The following is a 14,474-nucleotide window of genomic DNA, read 5'->3' as shown; positions in this document are numbered from 1 at the left end:
TCACCCACCGACGAACCCTCAATTGAAAAACGTCTGCCAAAGCGATGAAGTCCGACTTTTTTCATCAAACAAAAATAATCAAATCAAGAAACAAGAGAACTTTTCAGTCGAATTAGCATGAAAGTATGTCTATTGTTGGTGAAATTTGTGAACAAGACAATCTTTTTAACGAATTTTGATTACTAGTAAATTCCAATCTCCACACTAGACATAAATTTATGCATTTTCATTTTCAAATAAAATCACAGAATGAACAACATGCTCGGTGTCTGGGCGAATCAAAGAATGAAGCATGACGGCATTAATTTTGTTTCCATTATCATGAGAACAAACAGCGCACTGAGGAAACCCTAGTGTTTCAAGCTGCCAATAGATGGCACCAGCGTATACTCGATTTTAAGGCACCTCCGCTGTGATTCCAAACTCAATCCAGTCGCTTTTAGAATCATTATTTCTTTAAAAGTGCTGAAAACAAAAATCTGTTTAGCCATTCGCTGTAGAAACGACGGAAAATATTTTTATTTAAAAAAAAAATATTTCACGATTCTACGGCGATTGGCTGAACTGATTTTAGTTTTCAGCACTTCAAAAAAAAGCAGTGACAAAAAGTCAAGAACTAGACTTCTGCTTTTCTTCTTACATATTAGCATTTAAATTTAAAGTTACATGTGTTATTTTTTTATCAAATTTATTACTCCCTGAAATGGGGAAGGAAAATGCAAATCTTTTCAGAATATTAGAATGACTGTTACAAAATAATATTCAAAGTGGAAAGAAAAACCATTACCGCGCTGCTCCGTGAGTAAATTAAATTAACAGAATAGATCCGAAAATTTCGATAAGTAATTCTATTTCCATCATAAACTGACTCTGACTATATACAAATAAGTACAACCGCGACGCTCGCTAGAGAGCACCCACGCTTACACAGTTGGGGGTGCACACCCTCTCCTCGCAGCCCTGAAGCGAATTTCACGCGTCCTACGAGGATCAACCCACTTTTAATTCCATTTTCCCCTCCATCTCAAAACATTTTGCCCGTTTGACACATCTTTTAGCGTTTTCTGCGGGCCGCTTTTATCTCATTTTTTGACGCGCATTATCGGTCTCTTTTTTAGCAGAGTACCAGGCGGAGAACATTTATTGTGTTATTGTCAAATAAAATTTTCTGATCGGAAAATTCTAACTAAACGAAAACAACAACAGGAATTTCACTTGTCAAGTTCTGGCGGAAAAGAGCGATGTTCGCAGATGGCCAATAAGATTGGTCACAGCCGAAACCATAAGGTAAGCCTTGTACCTGGCCACCAATCGCTAGCACTGGATTCCAACCAAATGAATGATCTGGACCATTTAAAAAGAAGACCTATAAAACATTCCGTTTGATCATTGCAAAAAATTTATATTTTTATCGCGAAAATCGAGCAAAAGTCAGTAAATCCACTGCTATCCACGCAAATATATGTCATTGTTGCGGGGTCTGAGGCCAAAGCGGTCGCGCAGTCGGTTTTGCTCATCACAGGGACAGTCACCTTCTTCAAGACAGGCTGTAATAATATTTACAAAGGTGAATAACAACAAATAGCGATCACTCTGAAAATTCATACCGATGTTTCATAGAAAAAAATTAGTTGGGCGTCAGGGACGGTGGCCGTCAGGTTGTTGAAGTCACTTTTCCGGAGTGGATTAACGCAATTCATTTCATATGGTATTTTTAGTATGATTTTTTAATTCTATTCATCCATTTAAATATGTATATAAAAGATCACATTTTCAAATGTGAAGCTGGTGTGACACTCTTCGGCCTGTTACTGACCTTAGAGGCGCCATGACCAGGCGCCAATATCGACAGTCAAGAGCTCCGTATATTTTACAGAATTGGCATTTATTTTGGAAGCGTGAGACGAGCACTGTTTAACTGTAACGTGATTTTCGCGCCCTCAGCGGACGATTTGTCTGAACCAACCACTGGCTGCCGCGTAAACTGGCAGCCAAATGCACCCTCTACCCCGAGTGATCGGAGAGGCTGCATTTGGGCTTCCTCTGAGATGGTTATCGACCTCTGCCGAGCAACACCTAGCGTACGCGCCAGCCAGCCACAGAAATTAAGTAAGCATTTTTGTCAGCGTTTTAATAACTAACGTAACGGTAAATTATATGGCCAATATCGCGATTGAAAATCTTTTTATAATTGTTAGAGTCACTTTTACGTTTCAATAAAAACACATCACAAATCATTGTTTTACAGCAGTTAAACGGCGGTGTATAATTTCTACTTTTCCATTTATTTTGATAAATACAGAGCATTCAAAGATAATAACGTAATTAATAAAAAGGAGATTAAATTAGTGAATCAGTTTGCAATTTTCAAAGTTTGCTAATTTTTAGAGGAACTGGACTATTCATTTGAGTTTGGAAGTTGCTGAGAATATTCGGTCACGCGCGCTCTTGCCAGGCCAGCAAGACGCAGATTTTGTTTTAAGGATTTCGGAATGCTCACAGGCAGAGGAGCAATTAATTAAGTCTCAAAATTATATCAACTCGCTGCCGCGCCTGACAATGAGCAGCCGAGTTAATAATAATTATGACAGATTGTAGGCATTATTATTTAGCCGAGTTGAATAATATAGTTCAGTGGACCAGAGTTTAAGGAGAGAGTGATTTTATTGTTGGAAGCATAAATTCAAGGAAAATCATTGGTTCGGGTAAAATCCCCCTTGGTTTATTAGGGTTGCTACAGACTCTAGGACGCGCGCGGGAGAACTCTACGTTTTGGAAAAATTTGATGGACTTAAAATAAAGCGATGCTCAATTTTCTCCAATATCTGCGTTAAAATAAAAACTCCTTTCACATTGTTTGCTCTAACGTCAAAAGCCTTCCCCTTTAACCTTTTTCTATCGCCTTAGCAGCTGGAAACCCTGTCAATAGCCTCCCTACTAGCTCCACCCTCCACAAGTCGCGCATCGTGCTTCAAACCTCGATCTGCAGCTCGCTACAGAGCACGACTTAAGAGCAGCGCTCAGCAATTCCTCTCAACAAAATGGTAATTTAACTCATTTTCTCTCAACTTTTCTGGTGTTTTGAATGCATTTGGGACTGTTACTTGTATAATGATTGTTTCCTCGGCCCAACTAGAGTGTGGGAAGAGAGTAAATGTCCGCAATCTTGTTAATCAATTTGGTCACAACGCACACGCGGTCGCACTAACAGGTTTCGCCTGCATTTTTTTCATAAAATCTAGCCTGATGCGTGAATTTGGTATAGGGCAGCTATTGAATATTATTTATATTTTGAACGGTAAATAATTTTCAACCATAAAAAATGACCTAGCCACAGTAGAAATCCAAAATTAACAAAACGCGCGCGTTAGCCCTTTGCAATTGCAACGAAAACCCCTGCCAGCGGCGGCGGTGGCGAGCGTCTCGTGATCAGAGTGGCTGTTTTAGTCGATGTGTGAATGCTCTTCCGCGGAATCATTTTTGCGCGCTAAAACTGACCCGCCAAAACGCGGGAGGCTGTCGGCTGGCTTCGACACCCAAAATGAAAGCAACCGACTTTGAAAAGTGCTTTTGCTGCGGACATTTCATCTGGCCGGCCGGTACATCACTGACAAAATTTTTATTCCCTAAAACACCCCTCAAGGAAGCGACTCGCCGCTTTTAGGCCGATTCGGCTGCAATCACAATGCGCCAGGTGCACGGCGAAGAAGAGCCTTTTGTGTTCCGCGCTCACATCAGACTTCACCGCTGCGATGCAGGCAAAGAGTCACGGGTGCATCTCCCTTCTCGAGCGGTTGAGCCTGCACTTGTTGCTATTCGATCGAGTTAAATAAAATCTCAAATTCAACTATTTCAAGATGGATTATATACAATTAATTTAAACAAAACTAGTAGAACTATTTTGAAATAATGCTTAGATAATATTTTGTAACCAAATATTGAAAAAATAAAATCGATTCGTAATTAATGTTACCTAGAAAAATATTTATATTTATAATTTAGGGACATATGTATTTATAAAATTACGATCGCAATTTAATCAAATGGTCTTAATAAGTCATTTTCGTGTGAGGAGATTTGAATTCAACTGGAATTTAGTGGGAAGTTTAAATTTAAGTAAACTGTGAAACACACGTTATTCAAAATTGGCTGCGTCGGTCGTTGTCTTCCGCTTGAATAATTTTTCCACCAACGCGCATTTCTTTTGAACCGGCGAGACCGCCGCCGCGTCAAAACACCCTCAGGTAGCGCATCAGCTATATCTGGGTGTCGGCTGCTTGCTCGCACAGAGATGTTATTCTCCTTTGGGATAATTTAAAGGGCGCGCTTACATTCCTTCCTTATTCGTTTCGCAAGCTACATGTGGCTGCTCACACGCACGATTTCTCTTTTTTGAACAATTAAACTCTCATAAATCTTGGCTCTTTGACGCTTCTGCATTGCTACTAAAATACACATCAGGAACATATCAAAAATTTTGCAGACATGAGTGACCGGTCGGGTTTCGATTGAGAACGAAATTTCAGCTTCACCCGCGACTCTAACTGCACCGTCAGGCCAATTTTAAAAATTAATCGGTGGTTCTTGGGTAGCGGCCGGCGGCCACGCGCCGTGCCTTGGGTCTTGGAGCAGTTCAAGTAGAGCAGTTTCACGATAAAAAGGAAGATTTAGTCTAGAAATAAAGGCGATGAATTATTTTACGTGAATTTTAGACCATCGAATTTTTTCTAAGCTCTAAATCATAGCGGCAACATCAATAATGAGCACGAACCATTCTTAAAATCGTCTAAAAGTGCCAAAACCATCTCAAACCGTCTAAAACTGACTATTCTGACCATATCATGGTTAAAAATCTTGAAAATTATAGTATTTAATTAAATATGAAATATTAATTAATATTTTTGGTCTTAAATGCTGAAAATAAAAGTGGGCGCGCGCAAAGAAATAAGAATGTTTCAATTATCGTTATTTTTTAATTCCAAATCTCGGCATCTAATTATCAGAAATTCGGAAACCACCGTTGGACCCGTGTTGACCTGCTCTGACGAGCTGAAATCTTAAAATACTTAATTGTACACTTGTGCTTTCAGCCGGTCATTAATAATCCGAAGAGCTTGGTGGAGACAACTATCAAGACAATCGACGAAAATGTCCTCATTTATGGCGAAAATTTGACTACCCAATTAGGTAAGAGAGAAAGGATTTTACATAAAAAAACTGCGTAGCAAGAATTAAATTGTTTGATTTTGAAACAGATAAGTGCAAAAAATCATGTTTTGCAATCTTCTGTGTATTATGTTTTTGAAATATAATTTTCTAATTAGTTATCCTTATATAGTATAATTTTCAATTTTGATAAAAATTATGGTAAAAAAACTTGCATAAAAAACTCTTTGATTTGAATTCCCCCTTTAAAATGCTGCTTTTCATGTTTCTGAATTTTTTACACGATTTCTAGCCCCTGAGCCGAGGCAAATGGTTTTGGAAAATTTGTTGAAGAAGGTCCGTCGGGGTGGCTTTGAGAACATCCACGATAAAGCTTGGTTGGCTTTTCCAAGCCTTTTAAGCCGCGAAACCAAACTAATTGATACCAAAGCACTCGCTTTTATGTTCGGCCGCAACGAAAATGTGACTCATCCAAGATGGAACTCTGAATTTCCATTATTGGAGGTAAGACAGAAGTAAAATTTCATTTTCTTGAACACTCATTTTAACATATAATTAAACCCCTCAAGGTTCTTCAACACCTCGCCGTGAGAGCCCCTAATCTACAACAGCTTAAAATAGATCACCTTTTTCAAGGAAATGGTCGGCTTGGTCGTGAAGAAATTGCATCGCTTAGCCATTTGAAAAATCTGTCAAGACTTCGTATTTCTAATTGCATCGTCCTGCACTCAGAACTAAAGGAAATAGTGAAGAATTGCAGAAGCTTGCAGGACGTTGAAGTTTTCGAACTAGAGCTGGATGGCGAACAAAAAGTCGATTTCTTTGACGACGGCTTTTTATATCACCACATCCACTTTGGTTATCTTGATATCGCAATCAGATTAAAAAAGAACTTGACAAGAACTGAGCACCTCGTTCTAGGCCCTGGCCCGCATTATCACTTCGTTTGTTTGGACATGGGACGAAACCTAGAATTCTTGGAGACGCAGCCCCACGCGACAGCATTCACGGTAAGAATGTTTTCTCTTGGCCGACTACATAATAAATTATACATCTCTTCTAAATATACAGATGGGCTGCACCAAATTCGAGAAGAAGTTAAAAGTTGTTCGGTTCCCGCGTTTTCCGAAGCTGAGATCCGCCACATTCACTGGCTGCGAATATCAAACGCACGCATTCAGAACTTTCCTCGAGGAAAATGGACACCTGTTGAGATGGTTGACCATTACACCGGAATTGTTCAGTGGCTCTGGCATGATAGCAGAGACCCTTGAAAAGATCTTTGGCTGGTGCAGCAACCTTGAGTGGCTCTCACTGGAATACGTGAGCTTGTCCAGCTACAATGTGCCCGTTGGCTGCTTGAGCCAATTAAAAGGGTTTAGATGCGTCAATTCAGGGTGAGAATTCCTTTTTTCCAGAGAATTCAAATACTCTCAATTTAAGGGTTAGGGCCAGAGATTCTTGAACCCTTAAATTGATGGTATTTTCCATAGAATATAAAAGAAGAATCATTTCTAAAATTAAATAATATTTGATTTCAGTGATAAGCGCGTGGATATCTCCAGCTTGCTGTCAGCGCCGCAGTTAGAAGGTTTTGAAATCAAGGTCCGCAACTTGGATCTTGGCGATAAAGAAACCCTCTTTTCGCGAATTGCTCAGAAAGAGATTCTGATTGATCTAAAACGCTACAAAATTGATACGTATCCGAAAAGAAACGCCACGGACTTGTTGGAAGACCAACTGATCGCCGCCATCAAATCAGCTAATCCTGATGTTCAGGAAAATTATATTTCGTGATTGCACACGCGGGCTCCTTTTTCTGTGTCAGTTTTCACACACAGCTATTAGTTTTTAGCTAAACCCTCTCCCCCAGCCCCCCCGAGTTATCGGGGAGGCTGCATTTGGACTTACCCTCATGCAGACGGATTTTCGATCTATGCCGAGTGTAGCAACCACCATGCGTGCCAACCAGTCAGTATAAGCAATACTTTCAAAGCCTCGTCTACGTTTTAATAATTAATGTAATAGTAAAAGGGCCAATTTCGCGATTGAAAGCATTTTGATAATTGTTAGAGTCATTTAAGTTTCAATAAACCACATTATTTCAAACTTACATCGCTTTATATAATTTCTACTTTTCCATTTGAGAGTTCAAAGATAATAACGTAATTAATAAAAAGGAGATAAATTAGTTAATCTGTTTGCAATTTTGATAGTTTGCTAATTTTTGGAGAAACTGCTGGACTATTTATTTGAGTTTAGAAGTTGCTGAGGATATTTAGTCGCGCGCTCTTGCCAGGCCAGCGACACGCAGATGTTTTATTCTAAGGATTTCGGACTATGCTCACATAGGCAGGGAGGCAATTAATATTTCTAACGTCTCATAATTATTCCAACTCGTTGCCGCGCATGAGTTGGAATTAATTATGACCGATTAATTGTTTGCATTGTTAATCAGCCGAGTTGAATTATGCAGTTGAGTGGATCACAGTTTAAGGAGAGTGATTTTATTGTTGGAAACATAGTTAGAGAGAGCAAAATAAATATATAATTGTTATAAGGCAGAATTAGTAATATTGAGGAGAGGTTTTTGAGAATGGCTTGGCCCAGCAGCAGATAGAAAGAGCGAATGGAGAGTGCTCGGCACGTCGGTCAGCCGCCCCAGCTCTGCGTGGACTACAGGGAGAGAAGCAGGCATAACATTTTTCGTGGTGTTAAAGAGTAAAAGAGAGAAGGTGTACACAGTAGTTTTACCAATTTTGTTATGCTCAAGAACCCGTGATTTTGAATTGCAAATAAGTAATAAACATAATGAACAAAAAAACTTGATTTAAATTATTCATATATTATTTCGTTCTTTATTTTCCAACTCTAAATATCCGGGGTTTAACCATCAGATTTGTAAACACGGTAAAAACTACCCACCGTTAGACTCATATCGACCTCCAGTAACCACTAAGTGTTTAGGGAGTGCTTACCACCATCCCCTTTCATGATATATTGAAAAAGATGAGCCCGGCGTCAGGGATGGCGGTCGTTACATTTTTAAAGTCACTTTCACGGAGAGGATACTTTGCTCCACCAAATTTGGGGTTCGAACCACGCCAAACTGGTCAGTCAGTGTGAAATTATAAACGCTGTGAAATTTAAAAGTCACAGCCACACAGTTGAATAATTTTGATTGCAAACTGCAATCAACTTTAATGATAAAAATATATTGAATTTAAGGAACTCGTCATACCTCAGATAGGGTGCCTGTATGTAGAAAGAATAATAGCACGATTTTACTACTGACCGCCATTCCAGGATAAGTGAACTCATCAAGTGAGCCAGTATAAAAAAAAGATGAATCCGAACCTGCGTTTTAACATAGATCGTTAAAAACAATTTATTTAACAATATTGATGCGATGATTGAGTTTTTGCTATCGCTGCCGCCGTGTTCAAAATTTCAGAAGCCAAAAAATGGACATCAGCCTAGCGAAGCATCTACTTCGCAGCTTAAGGTTTTGCAACACGAATGAAAAGCAAAAATTAATAATCGTTTTGCAAGCCTCTCAGGCCACACAGACGACATATGTAAATTAGGAATTCATTTAGACAAGAAATCAATAAACAGATAGAGAAAACAAATTTTAATGAGTTTGACGATCGTTGCGTGAGTAAAAGTAGAAGATAAACAAATTTTTATAGGTTTTTGGCTTAAAGGAATCTTGTCTAAAGGTGTTTGAGTTGTGTTTGCTAGCTTTTAAAGCTCTGATTTTTTTTTGCTTTTTTATTTTTTCACGACTATTCCCAAAAGAGCTCTCAATCAGATTAAAAAATGACCTTACCACGTGTGGGAACTCGGTCGGACTTGCGTCCGTAACCACACTGCTTGATCCTCCTGCCCACCAACCACTGCAATCTGAAACAAAAGGTAAATTAGAAAAGTTCCGTTTTGATTTGATGAAGTTCAGACATAAACAAATAAAGTTTAGAGATTAAAAACCTCTATAGAAGGTTTAATCATATCTTAAAGTGTTTTCTCTTTTGCAATAAATATCATTTAGCCAGTTTAGAAAAGAAACGAAATGCAAATAATCATACTTGAGAAAAAAGGGCAGCAAAGAAAGAAGCCGACGAGAAGCATGTTGGACAGCATTTTGAGGGACAACATAACCAAATTAGCATTTCCACCTGCTTTTATAAAGAACGCAATCTCAAAGGGAAGCAATATAGTTTTAAGCGGTATGACTTTTGCCAATCAAATATGGTGGATTGCGGTAGAGGTTTTCTAGTTCCAACTGCGTGAAGTAATTTTATTACTTACACTCATAAGTAGCAGGAAAATGGATTCGTGTATTTTTCAACTGCTGCTGCTATGAATTTCAGGATGATGTAAATAACTGCATGTATACATTTTGTTTTTTTTTAATGGTTTATTAAACGCAAAATATGCGTGCGACACTCTACATCTAAAGGTTAATCAATTTTTACACATTTTTGCTGCTTCTCTCAAAGTAAGTTTTCTTGCTGTACACTTTTGGATATGATATTTTTCACAAGTCTCGCCACAGAACTTACATCTACAATCATAATTAGGCTCATAGTGAAACGTTGCATTATTACAGAAAATATAGTGATATCCACGACAAGCAAATCTTGCAAAAATATGTCTATCAGGAAAATCAGGGCCACGCCAGTTGTCATTAATCATAGTTTCAGTCTCAAAAAACTCAGAACAAATTAAAAGTCTATTTGTTTTCTTTTCTTCACAGAACTTTATATACACATCAGTCTCTGGTAGATTAAATCTAACTTTTAAGTCAGTTACATATAAATTAGAATCTTTCGCAATCAATTCATAAACATAACGAGATCTATTATATACTTAGAAATTCCAAGCACTTTTTTAAAATAGCGAGTTTTCACTCTTTCTAGATTTACAAAATCCATATTAGTTAGATGTGGCCAGATAATTTCAATTCCATATGAGGCTGTTGGCGAGATTTTAAGGTCGAAGAGTTTAACCGCAGTATTGATAGAAAGCCTGTTTAAATTTTTAATGCTATAAGTAGCCATTAAAGCTGCTCGCACTCTTTTTTCTACATGTCTCGAAAAGGACGTGCCCGAGGTTTGGATACATTTTGGTATACATTTTGTGTTGAATGATTTGTATAAATGTGTTTAATGTACAATGGCAAATCAAATTTTTAAACCTTTATTTCAAAGTCACAAATTTTATTTCTAAACCACCAGCAACGCGAGTCAATTTTCCAGAAAAATAAATAGGATTAGCTGATAAAATTCAGATTTTTGTTGGACGAGCGCAGTCTGAGCGTCCCTCCGCGGTGGATCCGGGCGAACAGTTTCAGCAGCTGGATCTCCTTCTCGGTGGTGCACGGGTACTTGTTGTTGTTCATACACACCTCCCTCAGGGTTGGCGAGACGGCAATAATGAACCTGGAAATAAAAATAATTGCTCTATTTCCGTTTTGTTGGTTTTTATTGGTTTTGAATAACAATAGATGATGATATTTGAAACATAACGAGTGTTGCAATAATGGCTCAACAATTAATGCGAAAAAAATTGAATATTTTCTTGGGATTAAATAGCAAAATTGCCGCTGACAAAGCGAAATGGCATTTAAGATTTTTGAGTTGACAAGTTACATTGTTGAAATTAAAGTAAATCTTTACAGGCCAGCAACAAATAACATTTTTTGCATTGTTGGCTTTAAGAAGTAGTGGTTCTTTGAGCTGATATAGGGATGTTTCGTTCGACCGGGCATTTGGTATTAAAAAATCTAGTTAAGATTTCCCTCCACCTCAAACACCACGTTGACCGAGTTGAAGTGCAGCAGCTCTAGGTTGGACACGGCCTTCAGCTTTATCAGAGGGAACACGTCAGGTATCCTGGACAGCGACGAGCGACAGGCTCCGCACCGACGGCACCAGACCACACACCTGCACATTTTGGTCAATTTTTTCAATTTAATATCCAAATAAAAAATAAAATAAACAAAATAATGATAAATAGCCCGTGGAAACACCATAGAAACCTTTTCAATGACGGTCAGATTTTTATTTTAGTCCTAAATTATAATTAAATAAGTCAGTGAATTTAGACGATCGGCTATATTTTTCTGAGATTCCAATCCAATGACCGCTAATCAAGCAATTTTAAGCAATCCGAACTTAATTTAAAAATGTCTACAACCATCTAAATTGACTTAAAATATGTAGAAAAGTTTCGCTTCTTCTTTCTTTAGCCTGTAGGGGTGAGCTTTGAGCACGGGAGGTAACTTTTTCTCCCCTCCCGTCGCAGCAGCGAATGTCAAACTCAATTACCCTGCAGCAGCCAAGCAGTGCAAGCGCATCAATTAATTCTCAGTGCAGTCTCCATTTTTGAGGTATTTTTATCAGCGATATAAAATGCAGTTCATTCTATTTGATAAAATTTATGTGATTATTGAAATATTTTTTTTTGTGAATTGCAGTTCCTGCAACACGAGTGAATTGTAAAGCTTTGAGCACGTGTGTTGGCTGCAATAATTTGAACCTGGACTCAGGGTGAGCAAACTTTGTTGTATCTTAAATTTGTTTAAATGTGAGCTATTGATGAATTTTAGATGAAAATGCACATTTTCTGTTGTTAAAATTGAGCTAAAGTAATTTGTGCTATTCAAGTTATTTATGAAATGTTGAAATTTACCAGATCCAATATATCTGACCGCGGACAAAGAAATTGCTAGGAGTTTTTGAATTTCACGCAGCCGAACATCTCATCCCCCCACAAGCCCGTGTGCATCGTATACAACAAAGCAAAATTCTCTTCGGGGAGAAGAGAGCTAACGATCATTTGCTTCCCCTGAGGCTATGGAAGAGGCTGATGTTGCACATTATGGCCAAAGGATGTTCGGTTGCCAAGAGTGCAACTTGGAATTCCCAAACAACCATCTGCTTAGACAACATCTTCTGGATTCTCACGAACTCTCTAAGTATATATGTGACATTTGCGGTGCGGTATTCAACTACAAAGGAAGCTTGAAGAGTCACAAGATGGATCACAACTCTGAGTTCGTCTGTTCGGATTGCAATAAGGGATTCAACTTCAAATCAAGCTTGGTCAGACACATGAAGGAGCACAACCCTGAGCGGTCTGAGTACGTCTGTTCAAAATGCGGCAAAGCCTTCAAACGAAATTACGTCTTGCGTATACACTCACGCATCCACACAACCGCCGAGAGAAATGAGTTGGAAAAGAAGCTAAAGCAAAATCTGAGTTCTTATGAAATCGAGACATTAATCTGTGAGACTTGCGGCAAAAGATTCAAGTGCAAATCACTTTTGGAAAGGCACAAGGAGGTCCATAGCCTTGAGTTGCCGTTCAAATGTTTGGTGTGCAATAAGGGATTTAAGCGCAGGGGCACCCTAAAGCGGCACTTAGTCAGTCACTCAGGTGAGAAGAAGCACGTCTGTCCTGAATGTGGCAAGGCCTTCACCCAAAAAGGAAGCATGGACCGACATGCACGCAATGGGCACCCGTCACATCCAAAGAAATAAATGGGAAAAAATTAACAATGCAGCCAATTCAACTTTAGCATCCGCATCTCATGGTTATGGAGATCGTGCCCTCAGCGGACAAACCCTCAACCACCGACGACCCCTCAATTGATAAACGTCTACCAAAGCGATGAAATTCAACTTTGGTCGCAGCCGAAACCATAAGGTAAGCCTTGTACCTGGCCACCAATCGCTAGCACTGGATTCCAACCAAATGAATGATCTGGACCATTTATAAAGAAGACCTATAAAACATTCCGTTTGATCATTGCAAATATATATATTTTTATCGCGAAAACCTGGCACAAGTCAGTAAATCCACTGCTATCCACGCAAATATAGGTCATTGTTGCGGGGTCTGAGGCCGAAGCAGTCGCGCAGTCGGTTTTGCTCATCATGTGTACAGTCACCTTCTTCAAGACAGGCTGTAAACATTTACAAAGGTGAATAACAACAAATAGCGAAAATTCATACCGATGTTTCATAGAAAAAATTAGCTGGGCGTCAGGGACGGCGGCCGTCAGGTTGTTGAAGTCACTTCACGGAGTGGATACGTTGCTCCACGAAAATTTCCTACATACTTTGAAATATGCATACTGGTCATTGACGATTGATCCGTGTTTGACGGGGGTTCGAACACTCCAAACTGGTCAGTGATTGTGAAATTATAAGAGCTGCTGTGTAGTTAAAATGTCAAATCATTTCCACACAGTTGAATAATTTTGATTGCAAGCTGCAATCTCAACCTCAATCATATCTATTGAATTTCAGAAATTCATACTTTAATTCGCCTTCCGGTAAAAAGCTTTTCCTGATGTTGAGGAAAATCATATTTCGTGATTGCGCACACGCGGGCTTCTTTATCTGTGTCAATTTTCCGACTTCTACTAGTTTTTAACGCAATTCATTTCATATATGATATTTTCAGTATGATGTTTTAATTCTATTCATCCATTTAAATATGTATATAAAAGATCACATTTTCAAATGTGAAGCTGGTGCGACACTCTTTGGCCTGTTACTGACCTTAGAGGCGCCATGACCAGGCGCCAATATCGACAGTCAAGAGCTCCGTATATTTTACAGAGTTGGCATTTATTTTGGAAGCGTGAGACGAGCACTGTTTAACTGTAACGTGATTTTCACGCCCTCAGCGGACGATTTGTCTGAACCAACCACTGGCTGCCGCGTAAAACTGGCGGCCAAATATGCACCCTCCCCCGAGTGATCGGAGAGGCTGCATTTGGGCTTCCTCGGAGATGGTTTTCCGACCTCTGCCGTGCAACAATAACTAGCGTACGCGCCAGCCAGCCACAGTAATTATAAGCATTTTTTTCAAAGTCTCGTCTGCATTTTGATAATTGACGTAACGGAAAATATGGCCAATATCGCTATTGAAAGCCTTTTTGTAATTACTTACGTTTCAATAACAACACATCATACATCATTGTTTTACAGCAGTTAAACGGCGGTGTATAATTTCTACTTTTCCATTTATTTTGATAAATACAGAGCATTCAAAGATAATAACGTAATTAATAAAAAGGAGATTAAATTAGTCAATCAGTTTGCAATTTTCAAAGTTTGCTAATATTTAGAGGAACTGGACTATTCATTTGAGTTTGGAAGTTGCTGAGAATATTCGGTCACGCGCGCTCTTGCCAGGCCAGCAAGACGCAGATATTTTATTCTAAGGATTTCGGACTGCTCACAGGCAGAGGAGCAATTAATGAAGTCTCAAAATTATATTAACTCGCTGCC

The 14,474-nt window shown here is 38.9% G+C and overlaps 1 protein-coding gene across 1 annotated transcript; it reads left to right on the top strand.

Moving 5' to 3' along the window:
- Positions 1-12,209: 12,209 nt before the first annotated feature.
- On the top strand, positions 12,210-12,713 carry LOC135946382 (gastrula zinc finger protein XlCGF58.1-like). The gene has a single exon (XM_065494591.1). It carries the CDS (start codon positions 12,210-12,212, stop codon positions 12,711-12,713), a length of 504 nt encoding a protein of 167 aa, XP_065350663.1.
- The last annotated feature ends 1,761 nt before the right edge of the window (positions 12,714-14,474 follow it).

The sequence above is a fragment of the Cloeon dipterum genome, chromosome X (assembly GCF_949628265.1).
Source record: "Cloeon dipterum chromosome X, ieCloDipt1.1, whole genome shotgun sequence".
NCBI classification, from domain to species: domain Eukaryota; kingdom Metazoa; phylum Arthropoda; class Insecta; order Ephemeroptera; family Baetidae; genus Cloeon; species Cloeon dipterum.
The sequence above is the reverse complement of the archived record's forward strand: the minus strand, read 5'-3'. Positions and strand labels throughout refer to the sequence as shown.